Source organism: Salvelinus namaycush, chromosome 9 (genome assembly GCF_016432855.1).
Source record: "Salvelinus namaycush isolate Seneca chromosome 9, SaNama_1.0, whole genome shotgun sequence".
Lineage (NCBI taxonomy): Eukaryota > Metazoa > Chordata > Actinopteri > Salmoniformes > Salmonidae > Salvelinus > Salvelinus namaycush.
The window spans coordinates 3,933,389-3,950,051 of NC_052315.1; the positions used below are offsets into that span (position 1 = coordinate 3,933,389).

The following is a 16,663-nucleotide window of genomic DNA, read 5'->3' on the forward strand; positions in this document are numbered from 1 at the left end:
TAATGTTTTATTAATTTCAACAAACAAAATTCCAGTTTGACATTATGGGCTATTGTGTATAGATCAGTCACACAAAATCTCAATTTAATGATATTTAGAGGGTTAGACATGAGTTGACAAGCCACTGACAACAAATACTTAGCCTCAGAACTAAAAAGGTCAATAGAAACATTTGTAACAGATAACAAAAACATAACCATTTCATCAGATCAATCCCCAACAAAAACATAACCATTTCATCACATCTTTCAGCACTCTGATGGAGTTAGACAAAAATCTGACCGAGTGGATGTTTTACGGAGTTGACAAAAATACATTTGACATTTGTCATTCAAGTGGTCTATAAAGTAGCAATTTTGTTTTGCCAGTTGCTTTTTGGCTTTAAAACCTAATTAAAATAAACATATTGGAACCAAAATGTATATCCTATTTTAATCTATAAGGGAGATGGAGTTGACAGTTTATGGTTGTGACCATGGAATCCCATTTCTTTCCAGACTATGAGGGGTTTTGCTGCACTACATGTAATGAGGACATGAATAAGGGGTCCTTGTGGTGTAGCTGGCCCTGATCATTCCTGATTCATTTAGGATTTTTTGACAAATCTGACGGAGTTCACCAAATTTCCATACACATTTTTTTTTTTTTTAGGAATCTTCAGTTTTCAGTGAAATATTCTTTAAAGTCAGAGAGGGCTATTGCAAGATACTACATAAGATCATTTTTCAGTTAATATTCATTAGTTTTTTAAATTTTAAACAATTTTGAAAACACTTTTGAGTTTGAAGTAGGAATTCTTTGCTCCGGACAAGGGCTTTTCCGGGCATAGAGCCGACATGGAAATGAATAATATTTAAAATCTTAAAGCATATCTTTCCCCTTATAAAATTCCCCTAAATGTACATTTTAAGCTCAAATAATGCAACAAAACACATTTTTATCAACTATTTTTTTTTAAATGTTGCCCTACCGGACAAGGATTGTCCCGACATTCAAGAATCCCGGACATATGTTGAGCATGTTTGCAATCCACATTGTTCTAAGTAGGCTAATTGCATGGCTTCAGTATTAAAAAATATATTTTTTTGAACGTAGGATTAACACTGATATAGGCCTACTGTAAAATGATTTATGTCTGAGCTAAGCCAAACATGGTCAATAAGCATTCAACAATAAGCATGGTTGTCAATTCACTATTGATTAGACCTAAATCGAATTAAAATAAAACGAAACAACAACAACAATAGGCTGTGTCTAAATACAGTTACAGGCAACATAATTGCTCCCCTGTGGCCGTGGGCATATAACATTAGACCTAAGACAACGTAGAGTATGGAGAATTTTACGCACAGCCACAGCTTTCACAAGAGCTGGAAAAATATCCAATAAAAAGTGAAAGGGGGTATGTGAAAGGTAAACAGGCAAATGTACAGTACTTTTGGAAAGTATTCAGACCCCTTGACTTTTTTCACATTTTGTTACTTTACAGCCTTATTCTAAAATGTATTAAATCTACATACAATACCCCATAATGACAAAGCAAAAAACGTTTTTTAGAATGTATTAAATACAATACTTTGTTGAGGTACCTTTGGCAGCGATTACAGATTATAGTCTTCTTGGGTATGACGCTACAAGCTTGGCACACCTGTATTTGGTGAGTTTCTCCCATTCTTCTCTGCAGATCCTCTCAAGATCTGTCAGGTTGGATGGGGAGCGTCGCTGCACAGCTATTTTCATGTCTCCCCAGAGATGTTCAATTGGGTTCAAGTCCGAGCTCTGGCTGGGCCACTCAATAACATTCAGAGACTTGTACAGAAGCCACTCCTGCGTTGTCTTGGCTGTGTGCTTCGGGTCGTTGTCCTGTTGGAAGGTTGAACCTTCACCTCAGTCGGAAGTTCTGAGCGCTCTGGAGCAGGTTTTCATCAAGGATCTCTCTGTCCTTTGCTCCGTTCATCTTTCCCTCGATCCTGATCCTGATCCTAGTCTCCCAGTCCTTGCCGCTGGGGCGGAAGCATAGCCTAGTGGTTAGAGCGTCGAACTAGTAACCGAAAGGTCCCGAGCTGACAAGGTACAAATCTGTCGTTCTGCCCCTGAACAAGGCAGTTAACCCACTGTTCCTAGACTGTCATTGAAAATAAGAATTTGTTCTTAACTGACTGGCCTAGTGAAATAAAGGTAAAATAAAAACATCTCCACAATATGATACTGCCACCACCATGCTTCACCGTAGGGATGCTGCCACCACCATGCTTCACCGTAGGGATGGTGCCAGGTTTCCTCCAGACGTGACGCTTGGCATTCAGGCCAAAGAGTTCAATCTTGGTTTCATCAGACCAGAGAATCTTGTTTCTCATAGTCTGAGAGTCCTTTAGGTGCCTTTTGGCAAACTCCAAGTGGGCTGTCGTGTCTTTTACTGAGGAGTGCCTTCCATCGGGTTCTTGGTCACCTCCCTGACCAACTTCTCCCTCGATTGCTCAGTTTGGCCGGGCGGCCAGCTCTAGGAAGAGTCTTGGTGGTTACGATCTTCTTCCATTTAAGAATGATGGAGACAACTGTGTCCTTGAGGACCTTCAATGCTGCAGAAATGTTTGGGTGCCGTTCCCCAGATCTGTGCCTCGACACAATCCTGTCTCGGAGCTCTACAGACAATTCCTTCGAACTCATGGCTTGGTTTTTGCTCTAACATGCACTGTCAACTATGGGACCTTATATAGACAGATGTGTGCCTTTCCAAATCATGTCCAATCAATTGAATTTACCACAGGTGGACTCCAATCAAGTTGTAGAAACATCTCAAGGATGATCAATGGAAACAGGATGCACCTGAGCTCAATTTTTAGTCTCCTAGCAAAGGGTCTGAATAAGGTATTTCTGTTTTGGTGTTTTTTGATGAGGAAAACATTTATTTAATCCAGTTTAGAATCAGGCTGTAATGTAACAATGTGGAAAAAGTCAGGCGTCTGAATATTTCCTGAATGCACTGTAGCTACAAGTGGATTCAGCACCACAGACAGAGATGGGAATTCCTGAGACTTGACAGTTGTGTCCAACAGAGGAAAGTGGAAGATGCATTTTTGACAAAATTATACATTTTGAAAAACAATATGCAGTTTTTTTTAAATAACTTGATGTTCCTGAACAGGCTTCCTACTGTCAATGACACCTTTCATGCAATGGGCATTACACAGAATGAGTCCAAACATTTCACAGAAGCTGGACAAAAATAATGTCCAATATAAATAAAAAAAGGGAATGTCTGACTGTTTTGCTGCTCGTGATATTTTAGTAAAACATTGGTGATGTACCGATAAGGCTACTACTGTATACACCTCCCCTGGCAAAACCAATGACAAACACCAATGACAAACTCCCATGACAAAACCATTCCCCGTTACCGCTAAGACCAGCTGTCTTAAATATCTCTAGTTGCGCTTGTTGAAATTGGCATATTGGTGCACGTTTTTAAGGACATACCTACAATATTTCCAACCCTCCCACCTCAGCTCAAGCGAGCTGATGTTAGACAGCCAAATTACCAACCTTGGCGTAAGAGGTGGGAAAATGCCTGTGTGTTAGTTTTTTAAATGACAAAATTGACAACTAACTTTCGTTCGATACTTTCGACTCCTCATAGTCTGAGAATAGAGTCTTTACAGTCAGTGCACAACAACAATTTATTTCAGTCTCAAACGACCATTATCGGGGGCATTGTACTTAGTTTCCTATACAGAGGGACTGAGGTGTTTAACCAACAGTTGTTCAAGTAGTAACGCTCTATTCTCACCCTGCCAAAGTTTCCTAAGGTTCTCTGTATTCAAAGAACGCTTTTACCATCCTTAGTTACAGAGATGGCTTAGAAACTTTTGAGGCATCAGTGAATGCTAAGTGAAAGTCCTGTAGCATATTCTAGAGAGAGAAAAGGACTCCAAAAAAAAACAGAAATCAGTGAGTGGGGAACAAAATCTGAGAATGACTCTCTGATTCAAGCCACTCCAAATACAGCTAGCTCTTGCTCTCATCTGTGACGCGTATTCAAGACTCCAATAAAAAGCATTTCTGTCAGCCACTAAAGTGATGGTTAAGGTTCAGGCAATCACTCAACCTTCCCAAGCATTAGGCAGGGGAATAAAAGCGATTTTTGATATTGTGAAAGCCGGGCTATGTTCGGGTGCAACAACAGCCATCTGATCCCGCCTCTGGCGTAAAGGCAACTCGTGGGAGAATTGGATAAGGCCGATGACATCAGAACAATTGTAGCTTTCATATGAAAACACAATGGGTAGATTTTTCCTTTCTCGTCCGTTCACGTCATTTAACCTTATCCGCCCCGCCGTGAAAATCCTTCAGGATTATAATATTATCAAAATATTTATGGAGCTCAGCCTTTACCCAACAGTCAAGACGACATGGCTTGTTTACTGTCTGCGTGGGAGTTCCTCCACTCCACTGTTCCGGCCTGATGTACACCAGTAATGGTAGTGTTTACCAACCAATGTTGACTTAAAACAACTTTCTACCCTTTTTCTGCTTGTCTTGCATACCTTAAACAAACATTGAAAGGCGGGCCGTCATTTCAATTGGAAAGACAAACACCTGTCAGATATAATGATGCAGGATATCCTTTGCAAATGTTGAAAATGTCTCAGTAATCTGTTATTTCTGCTGCCGCACGGCAAGCGATACCGAATATGATTGTGTTTCTTTAACGTGGGCGCCACGCAGAAGGACGGCGGAAGGAATACCAAAGGTGATTGTCCCCATATAAATATAATATATGTTTTCCATTCTCTTGTCATTCTATTTACATCATTGTCCTTCTCCAGTCTTTTTCTAAAGAGCATATTTTTATTTTTTTTTATTATTTTTTTTACATCAGATGGACTTTCATACCTGTCACTGTCTAAACAAGTCTGTGGAATTCTTTCACTTGACAAAATACCCTACTGTAGACTGTGCTGAATGAGCATCATGACTCATCATACATACTATGATTCCTTGTGTTGTGAGTTATCCTTCAGTAAACGTGGTATACACACACACACATGGTTAGAGCCAATGACGGACACATACTGATACTGCAAATGTATTAGTTAATACTGTAACCTAAATGCATGTCAGGCAGTACAGTTGGATTGTTATCAGCTGATGCTGAATTGCCATGGTAATATGGAATCTGCATTCACATTCTTGTAATGTCAGCTAAATTGACTGTTGATAAAACCGCAAAATTGAACACTGGGCCGATTTGCACTAGCTATGTGAAAGTTCAAACTAAACCTAGTTATAACTTAAGTGTGTGCTTACTAAATTTAGATGTACACTTTACTATATTCAACCCAAGTTGAATATATTGACTTGGCCTCATTGACTTGAATGGTGATTCCCATTCTAGTCATTCTACTGCTATGGGACTTACATAATTTACTAGATGTTTGTGTGCTTATGTGTGTGTGTGTGTGTCTGTTTGATTCGATTTATGTGTGTGTGTGTGTGTGTGTGTGTGTGTGTGTGTACTGTATGTGTGCGTGTGTGTGTACTGTATGTGTTTACAGACACCATACAGCAGCTGCAGCTGCAGCTGGCCGAAGCAGAGAAGAGGACCAGCAGCTACATGAGGAGGTTCAATAAGATGCAGGCCGATCACCACAACCTGATAGGAGTCACTGCCGAGCTGGTGGACTCTCTGGAGGCTACAGTCAGTGGGAAAATGGTAGGGCCTAACATGACCAGTTACATTAGCCTGGTCCCAGATCTGTCAACAATGTTTACATACTGTTTTAACCACTTTATACTGTATTCTAATCATGGCTCATCCTATATAACTATTGCTGTACACACCTTTTCTATTCATATACTGTCCATACACACCATGTATACACTGTACAAAACGTTAAGAACACCTTCCTAATATTGAGTTGCTTTAAAATCCTTCTTTAACCTGTCTCCTCCCCTTCGTCTACACTGATTTGAAGTGGATTTAACAAGTGACGTCAATTAAGGGATCATAGCTTTCACCCGGATTCACCTGGTCAGTCTGTGTCATGGAAAGAGCAGGTGTTCTTAATGTTTTGTATACTCAGTGTATATATATTTATATTACGGACGCTGACTTTGCTCGTTCTGATATTTCTTAATTTCTTGTCTCGTACTTTTTGGGATTATGTGTGTATTATTGTATTGCTAGATATTACTGCACTCACTGTTGGAGCTAGAAACACAAGCATTTAGCTACACCTGTGATAACATCTGAAAATCTGTGTATGCAAAAAAATGCGAATCCCAGTTTGTTTGCCTATTTAGCATGACAAGGAGTGGCATGATTGCACCAACAGACTGTTACCCAGACTACAGATACAACAAACCCTTTGAAACAGTGAACACGCACACATATAATTCCTTAGTGATTTAGTCCACATTGAGGGAGGAGTTGTTGTCCTGGCACCACACTGCCACGTCTCACTGACCTCCTTCCTGAAGGTGGTCTCATCGTCGTTAGTAGTCCGGACAACCATCGTTATGTCATCAGCAAACTTAATGATGGTGTTGGAGTCGTGGGTGAACAGGGAGTACAGGAGGGGGACTAAGCACGCACCCCTGATGGGACACGTGTTGAGGGACTGGCGAAATGTCCCCACTTGTTCGAATTTTCCTTGTTTTACAATCCTTGTTGGGACCAAACAATTGATTCCCATTCAAAATTATATTTTCCATAACCCCTAACCACAAACCCTAACTCCTAAACCTAACCCTAAAATAGCCTTTTTCCTTGTGGGGACCGGCGAAATCTCCCCATTTTGTCTGAATTCTCCTTGTTTTACTATCCTTGTTAGGTCTTTGGTCCCCACAAGGATAGTAAAACCAACCAAACACACACACACAAACAAACAGTAAAGTAGCACCATCTTACATCGTGATGACTGATTTAGGCTACACTCACAACATACACAAAAATAGCAAGCCCTTCCTCCCTCCCCACACACTCCTCCCAGAGCTCAGTTGGGATGTTCTGATGCTGTTGTGTTTTGCAGATCTCTCCGGAATACCTCCAGAGTGTGTGCGTGCGTCTCTTCAGTAGCCAGCTGAGGCAGAGTGCGGCGCAGAGCATCGACTTCACCAGGCCTGGCACTGTGAGTGACACACCACCCTTCACTGATGAGGAAACACTCCATTTTCCCATGAGCACTGTAGAGCCGTTTTAGTAGAAGAAAGAAACGATTATGGGAAAGGTAGTGTACTTTCTACAGTATAGCCTCTCCACGTTCTCCCGAGTGAATGACTTCCAATGCATTTCTCTACACCTGCAATAACATCTGCTAAACACGTGTATGTGACCAATAAAATTAGATTCGTTTTTTTTAATTCTTTTTTTTACACGTGACACAGCATTATGTAGCAATACATTATATTTCTTTAGCCTCACGTTGATAGGACTAAAGGTTAACCAAGTAGGAAAGTTAGAACCCAATTATATAATACTGTATTTCCAGTGCATAAACCTGACTTTGTTGTTACATTTCCTAACAGCTCTAAGCTGTCCAGTTTGCTGTTAATATAGCGGCACTCCTCAGTCTGAGACCTATTCCAAAGTTTCTCAAGGACGTCACCCCCAAAAACAACACACACAAGCACACCCCACAGCTTGAGTCTAAAATCTGAGCGAGATGGTAACATCCTTTACGCAATATACTATAACTTTATGTAGTATGCCGTACTGATACAGAAGGTTGACACGATATACTATAACTGTATGTAGTATGCTGTACTGATACAGAAGGTTGACACGATATACTATAACTGTATGTAGTATGCTGTACTGATACAGAAGGTTGACACGATATACTATAACTGTATGTAGTATGCTGTACTGATACAGAAGGTTGACACGATATACTATAACTGTATGTAGTATGCCGTACTGATACAGAAGGTTGACACGATATACTATAACTGTATGTAGTATGCCGTACTGATACAGAAGGTTGACACGATATACTATAACTGTATGTAGTATGCCGTACTGATACAGAAGGTTGACACGATATACTATAACTTTATGTAGTATGCCGTACTGATACAGAAGGTTGACACGATATACTATAACTGTATGTAGTATGCCGTACTGATACAGAAGGTTGACACGATATACTATAACTGTATGTAGTATGCCGTACTGATACAGAAGGTTGACACGATATACTATAACTGTATGTAGTATGCCGTACTGATACAGAAGGTTGACACGATATACTATAACTTTATGTAGTATGCCGTACTGATACAGAAGGTTGACACGATATACTATAACTGTATGTAGTATGCCGTACTGATACAGAAGGTTGACACGATATACTATAACTTTATGTAGTATGCCGTACTGATACAGAAGGTTGACACGATATACTATAACTGTATGTAGTATGCCGTACTGATACAGAAGGTTGACACGATATACTATAACTGTATGTAGTATGCCGTACTGATACAGAAGGTTGACACGATATACTATAACTGTATGTAGTATGCCGTACTGATACAGAAGGTTGATGATACCATGTCATTGAGAGGTTTTAATAGAAAAGGGAAAAGTAGTGGGAAAGGTAGTGTACTTTCTACAGTATATTCTCTCCACGTTCTCCTGAGTGAATGACTTCCAATGCATTTCTCTACACCCGCACATCCGTTGACTCAACCCCCAACATGCACTGTACCCACTCTGTCACTCCACTTGTCAACGTGGGGCCTGCGTGGTAGTGTACTGGATGTATCTGCACCACATACACAGGGTACATCACATGTGTATGTGTTCGCTAAGGTCCACTAGACAATTGTTGTGTTTCCGATGGAAGAAAAAAAAAAAACAGTTTGTCCTATGTTTGGTGGTCTGGCTGATGTGCTCTGATGATACCCTCTGTTCTCATATCATTGACATGGACCTATACAGTACATCCAGACCAATAGATCAGTTTCCTCATGTTCAATGTTGTCCTGACCACATTACCTGATGTGCTTCTTCACTTTGGTTTGAACTTGCTTAGTGTATCTGTCAGCTTGTGTGTTTTTGACTTCTTCAATTCAACTGCTTATTTTTGTGTGTGTGTGTTTCTGTGTGATTGTCTGTCCACGAAGGGATATTACTCTATGAGTCCTTATGATGACGGATATGTAAGTTTTACTGAAGTTTTCATCCATTTTTTTCTGTCGTCCCCCCCCCCCCCCCCCCCTTTCCCCTGTCTTGCTCGCGCCTTGCCTTGTCGGTCTATCCCTCCCTCTCTCCACCTCTCCCCTGTACCTTTACATGGCTCCTTGTATTGACCCCCGTACTCCAGTGTTTTCTCTACTTCTCATTAGATTCGTTTAATGGGATGTTTGTCCTTGTTTCGCGTAAGAATGGTTCCCTTTTTGTCTGGTGAGGATGCAGCTTGTTTGGTGATATCCTTCAGGGGTTATAGCCAGCGACTTCATTAAACATCCACTTGTCCCCCGTCCATAGATTGCCATCATCTCATCCCGCTGTTGGCTATACCGTTAGGAAGGTAAATTGCCACTTGCACGTATGACAACATCGATCTCAGCCCTCTCTGTTTTTTTTTTATACAAGCCCCAACCAATGTTCCCTCAAAAAAAAAATTGGCACTGAGCAAATGTCAGGTCTGCTGTAAATTCCAGTGCGTGTTTACTGTGAACACTGAGGCTGTACCCGCTTTAAGTTACAGTTTTACTGTGAACACTGAGGCTGTACCCACTTTAAGTTACAGTTTTACTGTGAACACTGAGGCTGTACCCACTTTAAGTTACAGTTTTACTGTGAACACTGAGGCTGTACCCGCTTTAAGTTACAGTTTTACTGTGAACACTGAGGCTGTACCCACTTTAAGTTACAGTTTTACTGTGAACACTGAGGCTGTACCCACTTAAGTTACAGTTTTACTGTGAACACTGAGGCTGTACCCGCTTTAAGTTACAGTTTTACTGTGAACACTGAGGCTGTACCCACTTTAAGTTACAGTTTTACTGTGAACACTGAGGCTGTACCCGCTTTAAGTTCCAGTTTTACTGTGAACACTGAGGCTGTACCCACTTTAAGTTCCAGTTTTACTGTGAACACTGAGGCTGTACCCACTTTAAGTTACAGTTTTACTGTGAACACTGAGGCTGTACCCACTTTAAGTTACAGTTTTACTGTGAACACTGAGGCTGTACCCACTTTAAGTTACAGTTTTACTGTGAACACTGAGGCTGTACCCGCTTTAAGTTACAGTTTTACTGTGAACACTGAGGCTGTACCCACTTTAAGTTCCAGTTTTACTGTGAACACTGAGGCTGTACCCACTTAAGTTACAGTTTTAACTGTGGCCAGGTAGGCTACTGTGGCTATTTGATCATAATGTAGGTCTACCAGAGTGGTCTCCCATAGGATTTTAACATGGAAATAACTGTTCTATCATTCTGCCTACAGTAGCAGCCAATGTGTGGTGTTCAATGTAGGCCTACATTCCATGAGACTTTAAAAACAAACGCGTGTAGGGCTTGACATTAACCTTTTTATCCACTTGTCTTTCATACAAGGGGGTGACTGAATGTTGTTGTGTCGTTTGATGCAAGAAACCACTTTACAAAATAAAATGCATTATTATCCCCATACCATTATTACAGAGAAAGACACATTATGCTACCCTCTGCCTATTGGCTACTTAGTTTATTCAAGCCTGTTTCAAAATACAATACTGCCCATTTAAGACAACAACAAAAAAATCTTTACCTGACTCGCTTTTCAAAGATGTCTAGAAACGTGTACGTTATGTGCTCTTGTAGGAAGCAATCACTCCCCTATTGCTGACTACAAATTATCTATAACTGGGCTAATAACTCACTAACTAGCAAAGGATATCAACAAATGATCTATATAACTGGGCTAATAACTCACTAACTAGCAAAGGACATTAACAAAATGTGCACATACATGCAGCTCTCGCTTCGATCTCAAAACAAGCGCATCTACTCACGACCACTCATGCTGTAAACACAGTCCAGTTCAAAGTGAATGGTACAGATCCATATATGGCAATGGCCTATTTGCATATAGGCCTACTGCAGCTCTGATTTGGTTATGCCACACCGGTCTGTGTAGAGTATAGAGTACGGGCTGAGTCGTGTGTGTCAATACCGTAGAATCCTACTCTGAAGCGTTCTGCCTTCTACAAAATCTTTTGCATAGTTCGTTTTGTCTTGGTGTGTTGCATTGAAAGTGGCTAATATTGTATTGGTTCGATCACAATTGCCACTGTAAAGAGAAACATTGATAGTGTTAACTAATGGGGAAAACTCCAGAAAGTTGAGTGAAGTTTAATTTCGTGCTTCTCTCCATGGGCTGATATGTCTACTGCGCGCAGCTTAGAGAGAACATTGGTCCCAACTGACCTATGAGAATTAAAGAAGAATGATGATACCAGTGCACTTCTTATTTTAAGCACTTGTCCCATGCCAGAGTGCAAAACAAGATAGGGGAAAGTAGCTGAAAAACATCTAAACTATTTAAAAAGAAAAGGAAATTTTAAAAAAGCAGAGAATTGCATAATAGCCTACAGCCGGATCTTACGTTTTTAAGCTATTGTTGATTTCCAGTTAGGGTCAACCTCTTCCACAGCCACACAGAGAATTACTTTGTTCTCCATTGGAATACAACACCATAATTGCGGTATAATTATCGTAGTCTTCTCCCATTTATTACAGATGGCTCTCAAAGATTTCACTGTGTCTACCTGCCTATGGGGAGAAACTAAAACTCAGACAGTCCACCCAAATACCTGAATTATATTAGGATACAAATATTAAACCTACTTATCAAATAGTAAGTGCAACAATGGCCTATTATGGGTCTTCCCCATTAGGCATAACAAAGGTGGTACGACATTAAAGATGATACATTTACTGTTTCTGCAATCTGTGTGTGGGAATTTAATTCCACTCTCTGCAATATTATTTTAGATATACCATTAAAAGTTAATTTTATTTTTTTATGCTAAAAACAATAACTTTTCGTTAGTCAATGACCTTCATTTTATAAGACTGTACGAGGCCAAAAATAACTCAAATTGGAAATATCGACGAAAATGGATAGTCTTCTTGCCTTTTTGAAAATACTCCTTTCCCATTCTAACTAACCATATTACATGTTCTGGCCTAAAGTCCCTGTCGTCCATTTTCAGTTCGGTTTGGGGCAATTAAACTAACAGAGGCGAATTCATGGGAAAAAGCTAATCTCCTTAACATTCCTATATCTCAATGTCCTCTCTGGTGGAAGTTGCTGCAGGAGACTGGTCACAGTAAATCCTCTGTCAAATGTCACAGGCTGAACATGACATGAACACCTGCCACCACCCCCCTTCGTGCTTTATGGGAACAGACAATTTTTAGAAAGTAGGATCCAAGACAAGTCTTTCTCCCAATCACGTTCTAGCTACACCGATCACCTTCTCTGACCTTTTCCTCAAGTTAATCATCCAGTTTTGAGGTTGGATTTCAGTTGGAAACACGCTAATTACTACTTTGAGACGTCATCTGAAACCTTAGTTTGTAGGTCTGTTCCGTCCACAGCTCTCTTATAGTACCAGGCCTATAGGAGAGGTGCAGCAATTCTTGAAACACGAAAAGGAATTGGTTGCTGCTCACTTAACACCTCGCCCCCTTTTGTTGTCCTCCTTGCTCATTGGATTGGGCAGTGTCCCCGTCACTCATTGCATGGGCACTGTTGCCATAGGTTACGCCCAGGGATTGTGCATGTGACCAAACCGTAACCTGCACGCATGAACCCCTGCCCGTCCGTTAGCACATTAGTTAACCTAACTTAACCACTGTTGATTTAGGGTGACGGGGGGAAACTTGGGTAAGTATGAGACAGCTGAGCAAGAACATATCTCTTCTGTTGGATACGAACAACACGATGTTTTGGCATCTTTTCTATGTCAAAAGATGATCGATAAAAACACAAAAAGTGACTCTAAATATGTCAGTAATCTCAGTGTGTGCGGTCACTGGGATGGTGTTGTGGTTGAAATTTAAAATACTACAATTTGCTCTAATACTACAATTTGTCTTTCTCTCTCCCAGGCTTCCTCATTGCTACGAGCGTCTATTGCACCTCAGTAAGTCCCCTCATTGAGTTGTTCTGTGGAACCTGCCGGGGAAAATGGCATATTGAAAAAAGCACTTAATAAATGTTAAAAATGGCACACAGTGTGCAGGAGTCCCAATACATTACCTTAGATTACATTACTTTACATTACCTTAGATTACATTACCTTAGATTACATTACTTTACATTACCTTAGATTACATTACCTTAGATTACATTACTTTACATTACCTTAGATTACCTTACCTTAGATTACATTACCTTAGATTACATTACTTTACATTACCTTAGATTACATTACCTTAGATTACATTACTTTACATTACCTTAGATTACATTACCTTACCTTAGATTACATTACCTTAGATTACATTACCTTACCTTAGATTACATTACCTTAGATTACATTACCTTACCTTAGATTACATTACCTTACCTTAGATTACATTACCTTACCTTAGATTACATTGGGGCGGCAGGGTAGCCTAGTGGTTAGAGCGTTGGACTAGTAACCGGAAGGTTGCAAGATAGAATCCCCGAGCTGACAAGGTAAAAATCTGTCGTTCTGCCCCTGAACAAGGCAGTTAACCCACTGTTCCTAGACTGTCATTGAAAATAAGAATTTGTTCTTAACTGACTTGCCAAGTTAAATAAAGGTAAAATAAAAATATATAACATTACCTTACATTACCTTACCTTACATTACATTACCTTACCTTAGATTACATTACCTTAGGTATACTTCTTAGTTTAATATGGGCTCACTAGTATATTTCATTCCATAAGACATGAACTGATTTACCATCACAGTGAACTGTCCTTAGTTTACTATGACCTGAGATTTACCATCACAGTGAACTGGCAGGTCCTACAGGCCCTAGATTTGTCTCACCTGGACTACTGTGGACTAGGTTCCACAAAGAGGGGCTAAGGAAAATTACTATTGTTCCTGAACGAGGCAGCACGGCTGGCCCTTAGATGTACACGGAGAGCTAACATCAATAACATGCATGTAAATCTCTCATGGCTCAAAGTAAAGGAGAGATTGACTTCATCACTACTTGTCTTTATGAGAGGTGTTGACATGTTGAAAGCACCGAGGTGTCTGTTTAAACTACTAGCACACAGCTCAGACACCCATGCATACCCCACAAGACATGCCACCAGAGGTCTCTTCATAGTCCCCAAGTCCAGAACCGACTATGGGAGGCACACATTACTACATAGAGCCATGACTACGTGGATCTGTTCCACATCAAGTAACTGATGCAAGAAGTAGAGTCAGATTTAAAAACATATTAAAAATACGCCTTATGGAACGGCGGGGATTGTGAAGAGACACACACACAGGCACAGACACACGCGTACACACACAGGCACAGACACACGTGTACACACACAGGCACACGTGTACACACACAGACACACGTGTACACACAGACACACACAGGTACAGACACACGCGTACAGACACAGGTACAGACACACGCGTACACACACATGCACAGACACACGCGTACACACACAGGCACACGTGTACACACACAGGCACAGACACACAGGCACAGACACACGCGTACACACACATGCACAGACACACGCGTACACACACAGGCACACGTGTACACACACATGCACAGACACACGCGTACACACACAGGCACACGTGTACACACACATGCACAGACACACGCGTACACACACAGGCACACGTGTACACACACAGACACACGTGTACACACACAGGCACAGACACACAGGTACAGACACACGCGTACAGACACAGGCACAGACACACGCGTACACACACAGACACACGCGTACACACACAGACACACGTGTACACACACAGACACACGTGTACACACAGACACACGCGTACACACACAGGCACAGACACACGTGTACACACACATGCACAGACACACGCGTACACACACAGGTACAGACACACGCGTACACACACAGGCACAGACACACACGTACACACACACACAGACACACACACGATAACATACTGTATACACTGTACACACGTGGATGTTGTGTTGTAGATACACTATATATACAAAAGTATGTGGACACCCCTTCGAATTAGTGGATTCGGGCTATTTCAGCCACACCCGTTGCTGACAGGTGTATAAAATTGAGCACACCGCCATGCAATCTCCATAGACAAACATTAGCAGGAGGATGGCCTTACTGAAGAGCTCAATGATTTTCAACGTGGCGCCGTCATAGGATGACACCTTTCCAACAAGTCAGTTCGTCAAATTTCTGCCCTGCTAGAGCTTCCCCGGTCAACTGTAAGTGCTATTATTGTGAAGTGGAAAAGTCTAGGAGCAACAACGGCTCAGCCGCGAAGTGGTAAGCCACACACGCTCACAGAACGGACCGCCAAGTGCTGAAGCGGGTAAAAAATAGTCTGTCCTCGGTTGCAACACTCACTAGCGAATTCCAAACTGCCTCTGGAAGTAACATCAGCACAATAATTGTTCATCGGGAGCTTAATGAAATAAGTTTCCATGGCCAAGCAGCCACACACAAGCCTAAGATCACCATGCGCAATGCCAAGCGTCGGCTGGAATGGTGTAAAGCTCGCCGCCATTGGACTCAAGAACAGTGGAAATTAGTTCTCTGGAGTGATGAATGACGCTTTACCATCTTGCAGTCCGACAGACAAATCTGGGTTTGGTGAATGTGAGGAGAATGCTACCTGCCCGCATAAATAGTGACAACTGTAAAGTTTGGTGGAGGAGGAATAATGGTCTGGGGCTGTTTTTCATGGCCCCTTTGTTCCAGTGAAGGGAAATCTTAACACTACAGCATACAATGCCATTCTAGATTATTCTGTGCTTCCAACTTTGTGACAAAAGTTTGGGAAGGCCCTTTCCTGTTTCAGCATGACAATGCCCGCATGCACAAATCGAGGCTCACACAGAAATGGTTTGTCGAGGTCGGTGTCGAAGAACTTGACTGGCCTGCACAAAGCCCTGATCTCAACCCCATCGAACACCTTTGTGATGAATTGGAACGCAGACTGCTAGCCAGGCCTAATCGCCCAACATCAGTGTCCGACCTCACTAATGCTCTTGTGGCTGAATGGAAGCAAGTCCCCCACAGCAATGTTCCAACATCTAGTGGAAAGCCTTCCCAGAAGAGTGGAGGCTGTTATAGCACCAAAGTGGGGACCAACTCCATATTAATGCCCATGACTTTGTAGTGAGATGTTTGATGAGCAGGTGTCCACATACTTTTGGTCATGTAGTGGCCTGAGGGAATGTACTGAATGGGTTGTGAATCTGTTGGGTAATGTAATGCAATGTTTTTAATTGTATACAACTGCCTTAATGTTGCTTAACCCCAGGAAGAGTAGCTGCTGCCTTGGCAGGAACTAATGGGGATCCATAATAAACCCCCAGGAAGAGTAGCTGCTGCTTTGGCAGAAACTAATGGGGATCCATAATAAACCCCCAGGAAGAGTAGCTGCTGCCTTGGCAGAACTAATGGGGATCCATAATAAACCCC

The 16,663-nt window shown here is 41.5% G+C and overlaps 1 protein-coding gene across 3 annotated transcripts in view; it reads left to right on the forward strand.

Annotated features, from left to right (window-relative positions):
* LOC120053598 (lisH domain-containing protein ARMC9) overlaps positions 1-16,663 on the forward strand; it is a 108,842-nt gene that overhangs the window by 15,654 nt on the left and 76,525 nt on the right. For all 3 annotated transcript variants that reach the window (XM_039000738.1, XM_039000737.1, XM_039000736.1), the window contains 4 exons: positions 4,726-4,750; positions 5,556-5,713; positions 7,032-7,130; positions 13,111-13,145. In XM_039000738.1, coding sequence (XP_038856666.1) covers positions 4,726-4,750; positions 5,556-5,713; positions 7,032-7,130; positions 13,111-13,145 — 317 coding nt within the window. The remainder of the gene's footprint in view (positions 1-4,725; positions 4,751-5,555; positions 5,714-7,031; positions 7,131-13,110; positions 13,146-16,663) is intronic.